This window comes from Amblyomma americanum, chromosome 8 (assembly GCF_052857255.1).
Source record: "Amblyomma americanum isolate KBUSLIRL-KWMA chromosome 8, ASM5285725v1, whole genome shotgun sequence".
NCBI lineage: Eukaryota > Metazoa > Arthropoda > Arachnida > Ixodida > Ixodidae > Amblyomma > Amblyomma americanum.
Genome location: NC_135504.1, coordinates 22,445,281 through 22,461,633, shown reverse-complemented (window position 1 = coordinate 22,461,633; position 16,353 = coordinate 22,445,281). Strand labels below are relative to the sequence as shown.

At 47.9% G+C, this 16,353-nt stretch overlaps 1 protein-coding gene across 1 annotated transcript in view; it reads left to right on the top strand.

The window, feature by feature from the left end:
* Nucleotides 1–14,208, top strand: part of hdm (meiosis specific with OB domains hold'em) — a 46,005-nt gene extending 31,797 nt beyond the window's left edge. The window contains exons 7-12 of the mRNA XM_077634108.1: nt 1,546–1,638; nt 3,512–3,589; nt 8,198–8,351; nt 9,650–9,842; nt 10,828–10,914; nt 13,928–14,208. Coding sequence (XP_077490234.1) covers nt 1,546–1,638; nt 3,512–3,589; nt 8,198–8,351; nt 9,650–9,842; nt 10,828–10,914; nt 13,928–14,038 — 716 coding nt within the window. The 3' untranslated portion in view covers nt 14,039–14,208. The remainder of the gene's footprint in view (nt 1–1,545; nt 1,639–3,511; nt 3,590–8,197; nt 8,352–9,649; nt 9,843–10,827; nt 10,915–13,927) is intronic.
* Nucleotides 14,209–16,353: the final 2,145 nt, after the last annotated feature.

Sequence of the window (16,353 nt, the reverse complement as noted above, 5' to 3'; positions counted from 1 at the left end):
GGTGCAAGAACTACAAAGATATTAAGCGTCTCAGGGAAGCCCGCTAGTAATTTCTAAAAATAGGGTAGGTAAAGGAAAGCTCTTTTGCGGCATATTAATACCAATGCTGGCGAACGCCAAAAACAGGTGAATCACCAAATAGTAAAGTGGTTAACCAAATTACCGATAGACGACCAATCGCAATTACCGCTTTGTAACCGGATGTTATTAATAACTACATTAGTTTTTAGAATTTCGAAGATGCGATTACCGTCGTCGCTATGGCTCAACAAATTTGTGCCATTCCTCGCGCCATTCGAAAAACGCGCGCCTGCGGGGAGTGCGACGCGACGTCAATCAAATCGCGTTTCTCCGTGACGCACTTACTACATGACAATCTCTGCCCCGCCAGTGCTGCGGTGCTCCCCGCTGCTCCAGCGCGTGAGGGGCTGAGATTAGGCACCGTTAGCATATCGTGTGCCGTATTACCGGTACTGGAGTACCGGGAGCTCGCGCGCAACTAATATGCATGCTCAAATCGCCTTGACGGCGCCAGATGGCGCCAGGAACCCGGCAGCTGAGGCAGCTGCTCTCGCCTGCAGCATCCGGACCAATCAGCGCGTGCTCGCCGGTGGTGGGCGGGCTCCCGATATTCCGGTAACGGCAACGTTGTTACGGTATGCTAAATGTATCTGGTGTCTATTGTCGCGTGGTACGTGCGTCACGTAGTGACGCTATTTGATTGACGGCGCTTCGCGCTCCCCGCAGGAGCGCCGTTTCCGAGTGGCGCGAGAAATGGCCCAAATTCGTTGAGCCACAGCGGCGAGGGTAATAGCATTTTCGAAATTCTAAAAACTGATATGGCTGTTACTGGCAGCCCGCTACACACCCCTTTGAAATCGGGCGCCTGTCAGTAACAGTTAAAAAGTTGGCTGTTATAATAATCACTTATTGTTAACGCGATTCGCCTGTTTTTTTTTTTATGACCACCAACACTGGTATTACTATGTCTAAAAAACTTCTCTTTACCTCAAAAACCCTATTTTAAAAAAAAAACATTACTGGCCAGCTTCCCTGAAACGCCTAGTATATGGTATACGTATCTATTTTAAATTTCGCCAGCCTCAATGGCGTCGGCTCAGTACCGATACTCGCCCTGCATAGTTGGTGCCCGTTTTGTAATTGGCATGATTGCTGATGCGCAGTATCATTTAGGTGCTTCCCTAGAATACGCAGACTCGCTGATGCGCAGTACCAATTACGTGCTTCCCTAGAATACGCAGACTCGCTGATAAAAAAGCGTCGAAGCCACGGTAGCCTCGAGAGCCTCTTTTTTATTTTTTTTGTTACCGCATGCCCAGAGTGAAGAAGTGATGAACTGCGCTAGCGCTCTGTTCGAGAGTTCTATAAACGAACTTCAAATGCAAATTTTCTATGTACTCTGTGAACACGTTCACTGGCTGCACAGTTCTGCCTCTGTTAAGCGCGCGCTGCCCTTAGACCATAGCATTGCAAATACGGTCCCTAAGAACTAAGGGGGCCGCGTTTATTCTTCCTTGAAAACAGTGCTGTACATCGCCGACGTACGAGTGAGGCTCAACACCCTCTTCGGACTTGCGGCTTCCGCGGACGGGAAGACTGTGATCACCGTGAATCCCGGTAAGGATCGAGACAGCTGGCGGCGCGTTCAGGTGCCAAACTGTGGCACACCAGACAGACTCTCGCTGTGCGAGCGAAATTTTGGTGCGCTTGATATTATAAATTCCGCGACGCTGCATGCAGTCAACGACAATGCCTAGAAGACGTATCAGGGTGTGTACAGCTTGAACCCTTGGTATACACCACGGCGAGTAGCGATACTGTAGTCAGATACAACTCAAGAACGAAGCGGCAAATGCCTCCCAAAGAAGCCCCTCTAGCCAATGGCGTCGGCCTATACTCCCCCTCCCTTCCGTTGACCGATCCCTTTGGTCTTGCTATGTAGGATACAACTCAAGAACGAAGGGGCTCTTCCCTGTCCAAGGGCCCCCTTCCAGCCAATGGCGTCGGCCGATTATCATGAACCTGCTTGTTATAGCAGTATAGCGCCTAGAATATCTGGGCACTATACTCCTAGTGGGACAATGCAGGAAGGTGACTATCCCCTTTCATCTTCCGCTCCCTGCAATACTGTCGCGCTAGCAGGGTCATGAGAATCGCCCGACGCCATTGGCTGTAAGGGGGTCCTGTGAGGGGGAAAAGCCGCTTCGTTCTTGAGTTGTATCCGACTATAGCGTGAAAGTCAGCATCTCCCGAAGTAAAAAAAAAACTTGCTTACCTAACATTTGTTCGTCCCAAACTTGAATTTACATCATCCATCTGGCATCCCTCTCAAGCCTACCTCACCGCCGAACTTGAGGCCATCCAAAACCGCGCGACCCGTTTTATCACCTCTGAATACACAAAAGAAATTGGCATCACTGCACTCAAGCGTTCTATCTCCCTGCCCACACTTGAGTCACGCCGCATTATTTCACGCCTTTGCCTACTACACAGCTTTTTCTACCATCCGACGTCAAAGCACCCCCCTGCTGAAACCACCGATCCGAACTTCCAGTCGCCTAAGCCACAGCCATCCCATAGCAAGCATCAAGAGTTGCACATTAGCAATGAGCAGTTCTTTTTTTCCTGACGCAATAACACATTGGAATGCCCTGTCAAACGACATAGTTTCATGCAACGATCGCAAAACATTTCGCGCGAAACTCACTAGCCATATTCAGAACACGTGAACCTGTAGTTGCCCTGTATTTTTTCCCTGTATTTTTGTGCTTTTTTCATTTTTTTTTGCTTATCCTTTTTGTAACCGCTTGATCCTCCTTATTTTATCCTTTTTTTAGACGGTTTACAGTTCCAGTGTTAAGTTCATTGTGCCTATGTTTTCATCATGAGTGCATATACACAAAACCATTTGTAAGCCCCTCCTTATGTAATGCTTTCGGGCCTTTAAGGATGAAATAAACGAAATGAAATCGCAGGGGGTGGAAGATGAACGGGGAGTAACGGCGGGTTAATCGGATTAACCGGGGGATCATGAAAATTGGTCCACGCTATTGGCTGGAGGGCCTTCTTTGAGGGGCATCTACGGCTTCGTTCTTGAGTTGTATCCAATTTTATAGTTTCGTTAAATCATCAGATATTTGCTTAACCTAAATGTACTCAAATGCACAGAAATAATGAAATATTAAGACGGAAATAAAAGCTACAATTTTTTTCCCACAGACCAAGAACCTCGGTGACCACGCTGAATATAGCTATAGGCCCCGAAGAGTTATTCCCGACATAGACAAAAAGGGGCTGAGGAGGTACCCAAATATGGCATCGACATATCCGCCGAGGTGGTACTTAATACGTTTATCTTAAATATTCGGCGAAGGGGTCGTGTCCTTTGTTCCTGTCCTGATTATGTGTTCTCTGCTAAGGAACTCTCGACCTTTCAAAAGGGGCCAACTAATCCACCTTGCGTGGCCTGTGTACCTCATTTTCTGTCAAGACATGCCCGAAGCCGTGGCGCTCTTCGACTACCAGCAGGGCGTCGATCTGGGGGACGACGTCAGCGAGGAAGCCTACGGTGAGTGATTTCCGATGACGTCTTTGCATATGGTAGAGCTTGAGCCAGTGCTTCCTAGCGTATGGGCTTCAACGGCTTTTCACGATTTCATTTTGGCGGGGTGCCCGAATGTACAGCCCCTCCGCCCACACATTTAGCATTCAGTCCTGCAAGCTTCGAGCCTCAGTCCACCCCAGTTGTCCACTACATATGTGGCACATGTATGGGGATGTAGTACAAACACTCGTGGTGCACAGAACCATGGGAGCATAAATTAATTCAGCTAATACACGTCTGTAATGTGCTCAGCAGAGGTGGGCATTTGACCTCAAAAATCTGGACCTCACCTCAACCTCAAAAAGAATTTGCCGACCTCACTCAACCTCATCAGTTGAGGTTGAGGTCTCCTTAGACGCCCTCACCTCACTTTTTCTGAGGCCACTGCTGACCTCACTCAACCTTACCTCAGCCTCAAATTGTGAGGTTGAGGTCGGCTGCTAGACCTCAGAGAAGAAACTATAAACAAAACAAAAAGCGATTAAGAAGTTTTTCAGTTAAAAACAATTCTGAGAATCATGTGAGAGAGGAAAGACAAAATGATGATGGTATTGTTTAATTAGGTGTGTACAGACACTATCGATGTGCGCGCAATAGGAGAAGCTTATAATCTGGAATGAACCCTCAGAGAGTTTATGGCCTGCGGGCAGGGGTGTCCCATATGCGGTTACCACCAGTACGTCGGTAAGTACTTTATATGTGTCGATACCTGGCAACCTGCTTCGTGTATACTTGTTCGTATTGGAAGCCTCTCGCTCATTCACGCACGAACCGGCAATCGACAAACACAGCCTTTCTATACCATCTACCAGAAATTGGGAGGAGGGGGAGGTATTCACGATACTCTTTTCAGGCTTGACAATAGTTACAGGATATTAAGAAACTGATCGTCGATGTACCTTCCAATGCGACGGTTATGCAGACGCATATAAGAATATTCCGATTTCCTGGCTCTATCCGGCATAGCGAGAATACTCTTTCAGTCATCTGTATGGTGCCTTCGGAAACACTTAACAAGCTGCGACTGTAGTACACCAACAGAGGCACGTTGTATTTATGTCTGTGTAGAAGCGAGCGGCTTCTTTTATTAATGCGAAATCATTAGATGACTCACTTTCAAGGTCATATCCGCAAAAAAGTGTCCGCAAGAAACCGCGCCATGCGACGTCACGAGCCGAAGGTGATGACGTCATATAATTAATGAATACTAATTATTATAATTAGGTAAATGCTAAGACTAATTAGTATAATTCTTGATGGCTTCATGTGAGTGTGACGTCATACCAGGTCCCTTGACAGCGATGTAATGTGCCACTAAACCTGGTCACGTGACGATTCTGTAATATGAAATCACACCTACTCACGTGACAACGATGTAATTTCTCGTCATACCAAGCCCCCATCCACACCCCTTCCACCCCCATTTCAAGATCCATATGGATCCCACATTACTACACATGCGCGCATGACGCATTACAAAGAGTGCCCACAACCCGGTCCACATCAATGACATTAATATTGTACAGCAGGTAAACGCGCCAGTTCTCATGTATGACAAGCTGCAAAGATCATGCAACGACACATGCCTTTGACTCTCGAGATGATGGCGATGATGATGATGCTAACAGTGTATCCTTATGAGTCCGGGGAAGTCTGATACACTGCTACCAAATTAAATGTTGCCAGAATATTGATTAAATATTGTACATACACAGCAACCAAAGATAATTATTGTGCGAGAAAATAGGAATACCTGCAGCTAATAATTAGTATTGATGATGTTGATGTTCCTGGTAGGTCAAGACCCTCCCCCGTTTCCGCCACTTCCCTCCAGGTGGCGATGGTAATGGTTTCGAAATCCTGGGGATTCTCCGATGACTTGATGAACCCGCGGTATTTTGCAAGAAAGGGCTATATGACGTCTTCGAACATTGTGCCAACTATTAAAATCACACGGGTCAAAACAACTGGCCTAGAGTGGACAGCGTGAATCGCTTTCTGTAAAGAGCACCATGGCTCTCCGCTCAAATTTTCCTGCAGCGAAATCTTTTTCCGAGCTCCCCCACCCCCCCCCCCCCCCCCACCCCCCCGTGAGAAAAAAAAAACGCCTAAGTACTCATACGCCTAACAGAATTCTGCGTACCATTTCGTCAACCAATCTGAGAGAAGCTGCTTTAAGTCAATCACTTGTTTTCCTTCAGAACTGAACTTATCAATGGTATGCCAGCATCCTCGACGTTTTTCACCCGCGAGCACCGCGCGAGCATTCTGCGAAGCCGTTTAAGGCGAACGATGGGTATCTGCAATATAGTTAAAGGAAAGATAACGTATAGTGCCTCGTCGTCTGCAAGGCAGGCCGCCAACCTACTGATCCCATACGAGGAAAGAAAAAAAACAATGATTAGAAACATGCAAACAAAAATCGCACCTGCACCAAACCCTGGCGAATCCCCCACCGTGGGTATGTGCCATCGTATTTCAGGCAATAACAACAACACCAACAATAGCACACTAAAAACTGAAGCGAACAACACTGTGTCCCATTAAACGTTATATTAGGAGGTTTGAAGCAGCGACTCAGCAGCACAGCGCCAGCACGTAATCAGTTCTATTCACTCATCCTCATTAAAAACAAAGAGGAAAAGGAATCAGCTACCACACCACCATACATTCATTAGAGTTTGCATTTTTTCGCCGCTGTAACACCGCTACGCTGGCACGTTCGCCCCGTGTTGCGGTGTTTTGGCATATTGAGTGAATTTTCGGGAAGGAACAAGGAACCGGAGACCAAGGAGAGGTTATTCGGAAGGATTTAAAAGTGAAATTATGTTTGCATCTGCTTGCATTACGGAACGGGAACATACAGATGTAGTGGGAGATTCGAAAGGGGAAGTCACCGATCAAAAGCTTCGATGGTGTTATACAGGTTTTTCTGGCTTCGTGCTTTTTTAATCAAATCAGCAGGTGTCCTTGTTAGGAACCGCCTGAATCACATTCTTGCGCGCCTGTGCCGACAGCTCCAGTTTCTGTAAGTTGGCTTGTAATATACAGCAGGTTCCCCTTTATTCGACTGCAAGTCAAGACCCGTGACGTCAGCGCCGGCAACGAGCATGAACACGAAGCAGTCTTGCTTGGGGCCATCCGCGCTGCGACGAATTTATTGCGCGCTTGTTCGACTGAACTTATTTGTTTGCGGCATCAAACAAAGCTACCGCGAGTCAACGTGAGTTATGTGATTTGCGCGCTCCTGGGAGTTTGAGCCGACAGGCAGGCAGCCGGATGCTAAGCCAGCGGGGCAAGGGGGAGGGTGAGTGGCGTGCTGTGACAGTAACACTCCTTCCGGGAAGACCAGAGGGGTGCGTCTTCCTGTAGGCTCGGACTGAATGGACATTAGGGCGCAGTACCGGAAGCTACGAGGGAACTGTGGCATCCGGTTGTACAAACAAGGAAAACCAAGCGTCATGCCATCAACACTGCGGTGATGCGCTGCAACTCCGCTTCGGAAGCGGCACTCGTCGGAGGAAGACGTGGCAACTGCAAAAAGTCTCGACATCAAAATTTCGACCTCACTGAATGACGACCTCACTCAACCTCAAACTGACGCTCGAGGTTGAGGTCTGATTTACTGACCTCACAAAATTTCGAGCAGTCGCCGACCTCACCTCAGCCTCATCTCACGACGTGAGGTTGAGGTCATTTTGACGTTGAGGTCGACCTCATGAGGTCGAAACCTTATGAGGTTGCCCACCTCTAGTGCTCTGCAGTGCCTCCACTTTCTGTCTTCCATCTCCCCTGGTACCTCCTTCTACCCTTTCCTATCGGTGTTGTTGACGTGTTACTGCATCGCCATTCCTTTTCCTCATCGCTCCTATTAGAGTGACTGACGGAGTGTGCAGTGTTTGAACGTGTGATGCGCTCTGGGGAGGATTTATGGGCTAATCTTAACTTAAGTGGTGGTCCCATTTGAGCCATGTATCTCTTGGGTTCAATATGGTTTTACTATGTAAAATTTCTTGCTTGAGGAGGACGGTAGACCCCCTCTACCCCTTTAAATATGCCCCTGGATGTGCTATATATGTGCACGCAAAGAACTCCAGATGGTCAACCCTCCACTAGGGCCCCTCTTCTTTCACTTCCTCCTTCATACCATCCCTCACAGTGCACGTTAAAGATCCCCACGTGGTCGAAATTATTCCGGAGCCCTCTACTACGGCACCTCTTTCTTCCTTTCTTCTTTCACTCCCTCCTTTATCCCTTCCCTTACGGCGCGGTTCAGGTGTCCAACGATATATGAGACAGACACTGCGCCATTTCTTTTCCCCCAGAACCAATTATAAATATAATTATATTATAAGGTGGACGTACACCGGGAAGTGGTACAGTTGCTGCGCCTTTTCCTTTCCGCCCAAAACCACTAACCACTAAACCATCGTGCTCTCCGAGATCTCATAACCGACGACCAGTCGGCAGGGTTGTGCTTCGGTTGCCGGGGTTCGATTCTGCCTGGACGAGCGCTTGCGTCGCGGAGGCTTTGTCGACTCCTGATGACGCACTAACAAATCGCGCGTGCAGTGGACACGACGGTGTACACGGCCAGCCAGGTCAGCCGCGAGGTCGCCTCGAGGATGCAGACCGGAAACGTGACACCATTCACAGGCGTCATCTACGCTTTCCTCAACCACTTCGACCTGGACGGGCCCGGCGCGCGGCTGGTGACGTCACGATGGTGAGTGCCGGGTCGACACCTCCTGGTTCACTATACGTTGAACCTGATCTTGTTAGTTCGTCCTTCGCGAAACAGTGGAGGTGTAGAGGACAAGGGAGAGGGAAGAGACGCAGACAATATGGCCGACGTTAGAGGTTGGCGCTGAAAGGTGTCTTATATACTCGTGTCTTCTTATACATGCCTCTTCTCAGCGACTTTCCGATAGCTTTTCGTACATTGTTATTGCGCTACTCATGGTTTACACAAACAAGAACGACACATACAGACAGGGCGCAAACTATCAACTGGTTTTATTGCGTGGGAAATTCGTTTTATATGAACTGTTAAGATGAAAAAAAGAAGGGAGACAAAAACATGTAGCTTCGTGGAGATGAGTTGTCTAATCTTCTTGTGCAGACAGGCATGCGTGGAGGATGCAGTCTTTTCACTTCCTTAAAAAGTTAATCCCTCTCTTCGTCAGCGCTACCGAACGGTCGCTTACGCAAGTGCCTTCTTTCTCAGACGTCATGCAAAATGCGTCATATAGCTCCCTTTGCATTTTATTTTGGGATCGAAGGATGACTGTGGTGTTATTAAGCAGTTGCTTACAGTTTTTGCACTTGGACCAATGCGACGCCAGATTTTTGAGGAAGTGAAAAAGACTGCATCCTCCACGCATGCCTGCCAGCAGATGAAGATTAGACAACTCATCTCCATGAAGCTACTTGTGTTTGTGTCCCTTCTTTTTTCATCTTAACAGTTCATATAAAACGAATTTCTCACGCAATAAAATCAGTTGATGGTTTGCGCCCTGTCTGTATGTGTCGTTCTTGTTTGTGTAAACCACGAGTAGCGCAATAACAATGTCGAAGATTACAAACCAACTAGGCCCATTTGAAGCTCTTCTTAGATTTTCGTTGTCTTGGTTTAGTCATCGGTATGGAGAAGCTTGCCAAAGGAAGAGTAGGTATGCTTCTTTTTTATTTATTTTGTCCTATAGATGAGTCCGTGCTCCTGCACTCACTCTGCAATACGCATCCAGACTATGTCGAGCCTGAATACACTAAATATCGATTAATATAAGGGTACGCCAGCCTCAAACAATTTTGGCTCCAGCCGCCTCCTAGCAGACGCTTGTATTAAATCTTTGGAGTGAGCTCACGTTTTTCTGATGAGAATGAGACACTCAAATGGAACCCGAGGAAGAGGAACGTTCCGGTGGACGACGTCTCTCGCATCGTGCACACTGGAGTGGCTTTGCAGGATGTGACTGATCTCTTCCCCGAACTTCGCCACATTCTCCACGCATCACTTTCCAGCGGCCACTGCAACTTCAGGCTGCGTAGCGGCGAGCCCCTGTGCGCCAACGGTACGTGCCCCGTGGCGATGGGCCAGGCGGAGCCGCAGTGCACTGAGGAGCTGGACATCCCCGTCATCTGGACAGACCACACGGGATCGCTGGAACGGTCGCGCATCAGCGGACGCACTGCCGAGGCACTGCTCGGGGTCACGGTGAGGAAATCGCATGGCAGCCAAACTTGCAAGCCGAGCCGGAAAGCTTATCTGAGAGTTCCACTACGAATAACTGCGCTACCATAGGGTTAGCAGATCAGACGACGCTGGCGTTGCGAACATATGACAGTGTCCACTTTCCTGTTCGTTCGTACGTTAGGTTCCTGGGAAGATGGACACGTCGGAAAGTGTCTTGACATTTCTGTGTTTGTCCATTACGAATCACGGACCATTCGTACGTGCAGCCTTTGTCGAAAGTAAATAGCTGAAGGGATTTCCTCGTAATCAATCTGGTGGGACTTTTGAGGACAAGACTTCCTATGACTTTAGAGAGATTTCGAACGCTGGCTGTGCATAACCAGTCAAAGAACAAACCCTAGGAGCAAACTATTTGAGCTCGCTATACTTTTTACAGGGGCTGTACATATGATCTTGCGCTCAGTGCATGGTGCTGGTGTCGCGCAATTCTGTTCGCGCGTGATGGTTTGCGATACATGAGCGCGCTGGCCAGTCACGGCGTCGTAGTATGTCAGAGCTAAGACGAAGTCCATTCAGGAGCCTATTTTACGACGGTTGGCGCAGCGGCTATATGGGAGTTCAGTGGTCGTAAAAATGTGTAGCTGTCCAATCAACCACTCCACTCGGCGAACCGCCTTGCTAACAAAGGATGAGAACGCGGTTCCGGCATACCACGATGGAACTCAATATCTCGCCCCACACCAAAACAAAAATCCCTACGTTGATCACACTTCCGAAGGCTACTTCTGTTCATTACTGACTGCAGAGTACGGCTGTTTCGGAACAAAACTAACAGGTCGGCGAATCTATGGCATACGTGCGATGTTTTGCGCATTAGACTACCCGGCGATTAACGGAGACTTAAAAGTGCCGTGAACTAACCAAACCCACAACGAAGTGCTATAAATAGTCGATGACAGTGAAATAGCGACCATGCATTTACCTTTATTCGTGTCCTGCACTGAAGGTGGACGAGTTCAAAAGCCTCACGGAAAACGAGCTCACAGCCCTCAAGTGGAACTTCTTGCTGGAGCGCTTCAAGGTCCAGTTCAAGGTATATGTGCCTGCAGGAATTTACACTAGCTCCCTCTCTCTGTGAGCGGTACACGTATACGTCCTATATCGACAACCGTAGGGTAAGTCAACGAGTTCATCGGTTTGAAAGCTGCTTTTTAAACTCGCAGGAAACTGATAAACTTTTGCAAACAGCACTATATTACCAGGAGAAATATAATATATACCGTAAAAAAAGTCAATTGCGATATAGCCCGAAGAAGGGTACCTATGTAGCATGTATTCTTGAGTTAGATGTTTTACAAATGTTTATGCGGGAACTTCTTATTGCAGACGTTTCAGAGAAATGCTGCAATGGCGGCTGGTTGGTTTGTCATCTTCAGGTTGGCGCGCTATAGTTTGGCACAAGGACTGGTTACAGAAAAGAGGACAAAACAAGTACCTGTCTTGTACTTTTTTTGTAACTAGTCCTTGTGACAAAGTATCGCGCGCCAACCTGAAGAAGGTTTCAGAAAGCTTTCTGAGAAAATGACTTGCAGCTGACGTCTACCTTATATACTATACCCAAATAGAGATCACTGGCAGACACTGCTGGACAAAAAGTATGGTGGGACAGCCTAAAAATAATGTAAACAATTAAGCCCCTGCCTGTGCCACTACGTATAACAGGCTTACACTGCTGGACAGCTCGGATCTATACAGAACTTCTGGTCAGAAGAACTATAATAAGCTAGCGCAAGACAGCAGAGCCCTGAAATAGGGGCCCCGACTGCTGATATGCCTCATTCGAGGCCTCACGAAATCCAGTTTCCAATAAAGTTTGTTCGCTCTCTCTCTCTCCACGATGAATCACTCATTGTACCGGTGGTTAAGGCAATCGTCTACTGGGCCGGAGTACCCAGGTTCGAACCCAATTGCGGAAGCCGCGTTTCGATGGAGGCGAAACGCAAAAGGCGCCCGTGTGCTGTGCGATGTCAGCTGGACATTAAAGATCCCCAGCTGGTCGAAATTATTCCGGAGCCCTCCACTACGGCACCCCTTTCTTCTTTCACTCCCTCCTTTATCCCTTCCCTTACGGCGCGGTTCAGGTGTCCAACGATATATGAGACAGATACTGCGCAATTTCCTTTCCCCAAAAACCAATTTTCAAGTTTCCAAGAGACCCGTCGCTGTGGCTCAGTGGTTAGGGCGCTCGGCTACTGATCCGGAGTTCCCGGGCTCGAACCCGACCACGGCGGCTGCGTTTTTATGGAGGCAAAACGCTAAGGCACCCGTGTGCTGTGCGATGTCAGTGCACGTTAAAGATCCCCAGGTGGTCGAAATTATTCCGGAGCCCTCCACTATTTTTCACTCCCTCCTTTATCCCTTCCCTTACGGCGCGGTTCAGGTGTCCAACGATATATGAGACAGATACTGTGCCATTTGATTTCTCCCCAAAACCAATTATTATTTCCAAGGAACTTGCAGTTTTCCACCAGGGGGTACCATGGATGAATGGATGGATAAGGCTGAACCTTTAAATCGGGCGGTGGTTCAAGCCACATAGCCATGACCTGTGAAATTTTGCTCTTGTCTTGATTTTAGCCGCCAATCAGATAACCTTCGCAACCATGGGGCATGCCAATGCGCCTCTGGTGGCCGAAGACAACAACAAAGATCGCGGTCACGAGACCCATTTGCGCGTGGCTTGCTGGGCAGAGAACATGGATTCCAACAGCGTCCGACCAGCTTTGAAAGACCCTGCCCCGAAGCGCAGACCCGCAACACAAGGTAGACAAGGGCGCCTCCATCCGACAATGCGCTCCCTGCAGCGTCTCGTCCCCGTTCGGCGACCGGGACGGAGTCTCCCGCAGTGTTTTCGCCCGGTCCATCTCAATCCATGCCGGCGGAGAATTCGCCGCGAAGCGACGACTCTGCGCTTCGCCATCTTGTGTCACGTTCTGCGAGCAAACTCCTTTTTCTTTGCGCGGATGTTGGGAGGCGGCTGGTAGCAGGGATTGAGTATCTGCGGTGCAGCCTGGGTTCCTCTGAAGTTCCTGGTCTGTTCCTGGAATGCGCTCATCTCCGCCGGAGCTATCCTTCGAAGAAGCAAGTTCTGCGGCAAAAGAGGGCTAACCAGTTCCGGTGCCAGTTGGGCCGCTGAACTCTACCATGCTGTCGGGCGCGGTTTCCCTCGACCATATGGATTCGCCGCGGATATCGACAGCGGAGCCGTCCGGACGGCCACGCAAGCAAATCAGTTTGTCCGAAATCTCACCGCCGGAGGATTACGCACAGATTTTACCCTGCCCCTCGGAGTGTACTTGAAGATGCAGAGAGGAGAACTGCAACAGACTGGCGCTAAGTTCATGCAGTGACTGCGGCGTTCGTAAACGCAGAACGCTACTGTCTGGTGCGTGAGCGCTCTGTGTTATTATTTCGTTTTTTGTGTTATGCTTTTGCCAATTTGTATCTTTGTGTTCTTCCACAATCGGGCCCTTCCAAATAAACTCAACTCTGTGCTGCAGTATCAGCGCCCCTTTGTTGTCTACGTACCATAACCGTATGCACGCTTGCGTACGCTAAATGCAGCTATTTTGCCGGACGTTACGCCATTTCTAACATTCTCGCTTTTAAAACGATAAGGTTAGCCTAGTGGCGCCATCTGGTTGTCAGGAGGGGAACAATTGTGAACAAACCGACGCCTCTCTTAAGCCTAAAAGGTGAAGAATCGTCACCGAAAATTAAAAACAAAAAATTGGGGGACGCTTAAGTTTCGTCTTTAAGAGTGAGACGCTACAGCGTGTAGCAGCACTGCCAGTGAGTCCACGGAACGCCATCGCCCGTTCGGCTCGACGCGTGGCCCGTTGGAAAATTGAAGGAAAGGACGCCTGTCTCACATATATGTCGGTGGACACCCGAACCGGGCCGCAAGGAAAGGAAAATGAAATGAAAATTGGTTTTAAGGAAAGCCAATTCACTGTCGGAGGTACTGGCTGTATCGGTTATACTTGGAAAACAGGCCAACGGTAGCACAGGGGTTTCAAAATTGCTCTGTTCTCTTTTGTCTGCAGGTGAACTTCGCCACGACATTCAGCAGTTCGGATCCCGTCCTCAGAGTCGTCAGCGTCAGTCCGGTGTCGATGCAGGAGTTCGTGGAGAAGGTCTTCCACGTGCGCGTTTAAGTCACGACTAATACCAAAGCCGTCTCTTATTTCCTTGAAGCGTTAGCAGCGTTCTTGTTTTCGCAGATACACGTTCCCTACTTAAAAAAAAAAGTAGTTTTTAAGACATTCCATGACCTCAGAACAAGCAGGCTGTTCGTTAGGGATTATTAATAAACGTGTTTTCTTCAAGAATCAAATTTCGAAAGTTTATTTGCCAAAGAGATGGCATCAATTCGCGATTAATTACTTACAGTGGCTCTGAAAGGGGCTCTCAACCAAGGTGCGCTATATATGCCTTGTATGTTAAATGGGCTCTGCAAGGGTCTCCACTCCAGGGCGGAGTGCTTGGTTTGAAGCACTCTGGCACGGGTCTGCCCGGTATTGCACTGCCTCCGAGATCGGCCCGGGGCATATTAGTGCGGCGCGTCTTTTCTTTCACTCTGCTCTCCTATCCTTTACCCCTCTATACTCTCAGCACGCGGCAGCGAGCGTGGCTCGGCTTGAGCCAGTAGGCAGGCCCGAGTACTTTCCTTTTCCTTCTTCCTCTCGGAAACATCAGTCAAAACATCAGTCTCCAATAAAGCTACGTACGGGACGCCGCTTCACGAACATCTTCCAGAAAGAATTTTTAAAACGAAAGCTTTACTATTCCCCTCCGTACCTTCTCCGTGTGCGCGATTTTGACGTACGGAAAGCTGAGCAAGTTGGTTACTACTATCTATGGTAAAACAGCGCGGAAAAACACGAGGACGGAACAAACACAACGACACGAGCGATTTTGACCTTGAACCGAAGAGAAACCAAGTGACTTACGGCGTCACTCAGCTGCTGCCGTCGCCAAACCGCGCGGTGCCTCCGTTTTGGTGTTCATTGTGCTCATTGGAGTAACGTTCTAGACTCCGATGATTCTGATTAAAAGAAGGGCGCATAACCGGCCCCCTGAGTCAGTGGACGCCTCAACTGCGCTTTGAGGTACGTGGCGGTGGTGAGAGAGAGAGAGATGTGTGCTGCATGCAACAGCGCTGACGACGTTGTGGCAGACACGCGGCCCTGCAGAAATAGGCCGCAGCGTTCATTCGGTGACCAACCTCTCGTGATCAACGATTCATATAACTGCCACTTGCCAGGGTGGGCGCGCTGCCTATCCAGTGTGCACTCAACGTTACAGACGCCAAGCCGCGTCTACTGGCCCAATACACCACAGCTTTCGCTCTCTAACCAGGTTCAACAGTAGTTAAACCGTAGCTAGTTTTTTTCTTTCATTAGTTCAATGCGTTGTCCTTAACTTCAGCTGAACCCTTTTTGTTAGCCTCCACGTTTCTGCCACACAGGTGAGTACCGGTAAGATACAGCTGTTGTATAATTTTCTCTTGAGGATGTGGTAAACTGTCCTTAATGATCCGAGAGAACCTGGCATATGCGCCCCACCCCATTCTTATTCTGGTTATTTCCCTCTCATGATCCAGATCAGCAGTCACTACCTGCCCTAATCATATCTAACCATTACTGAGGCGAGTGCAGCAGACCTTATAGAGTTAATGCTAAATATTGCAACTTCTTACATGCAAAAACTCCCACTGATACAAGTTTGTTGCCCCCTCTATGTCTGCATCTGGTAAGTGGACTAGACATTTTTAAAGACAGCAGCCAACCAGATCAAGAAAAAGTTCTACTACATGCACAGTTTTGCAATATCTGAGATTAATGTTAAATGAGTAGTGGCAACAAATTCTTAGAGCCATGCTTTTTTTTTGGAATTGTGTGTAAGCCAATAGTATACATGTGTTACAATGTTGAATTCACCTATGTCAGCTGAATAATGTAAAAGTTAATTTTTTTCTCACCATCATTTTGTTTTAACTTTCAACAGTAGAATGACAGCTGTGATGTAACAGAGAAGTTGAGGTCACAAGAGGCACGCAAAAACTGCAATATAATTGATGTTCTTTTTTTTTTGTCATTCAAATTCTTGGGCAGGCTTATGCTGGTGTAAATTAAAATGAAGAAAGCAGTAACTATACTATAGTGTTTGTATGTCTCATGTAACTTCAATTGTTCTTTCATGTTTCAGCCATTGTTTGGCTGTTAAAACTGAGATGACACGAAAGAAGACAATTCAATTATAAATTGTTTACCATTTGTTGGTGAAATTTATATGGCTTTCTAAGTTTTCTAATGTGCTGCAAATCATTGCAAAGAAAGAACATACAACTCAGTTTTTACAGTCTCTGCTCCCTTAATGAAGTTCTTGCAATACTTGCATTTTCCAGCAAATTTTCTAATGCAGGCAGGAACTATAGCCTTACAGTTTTTGCTAATTTGCTAGACTTTGT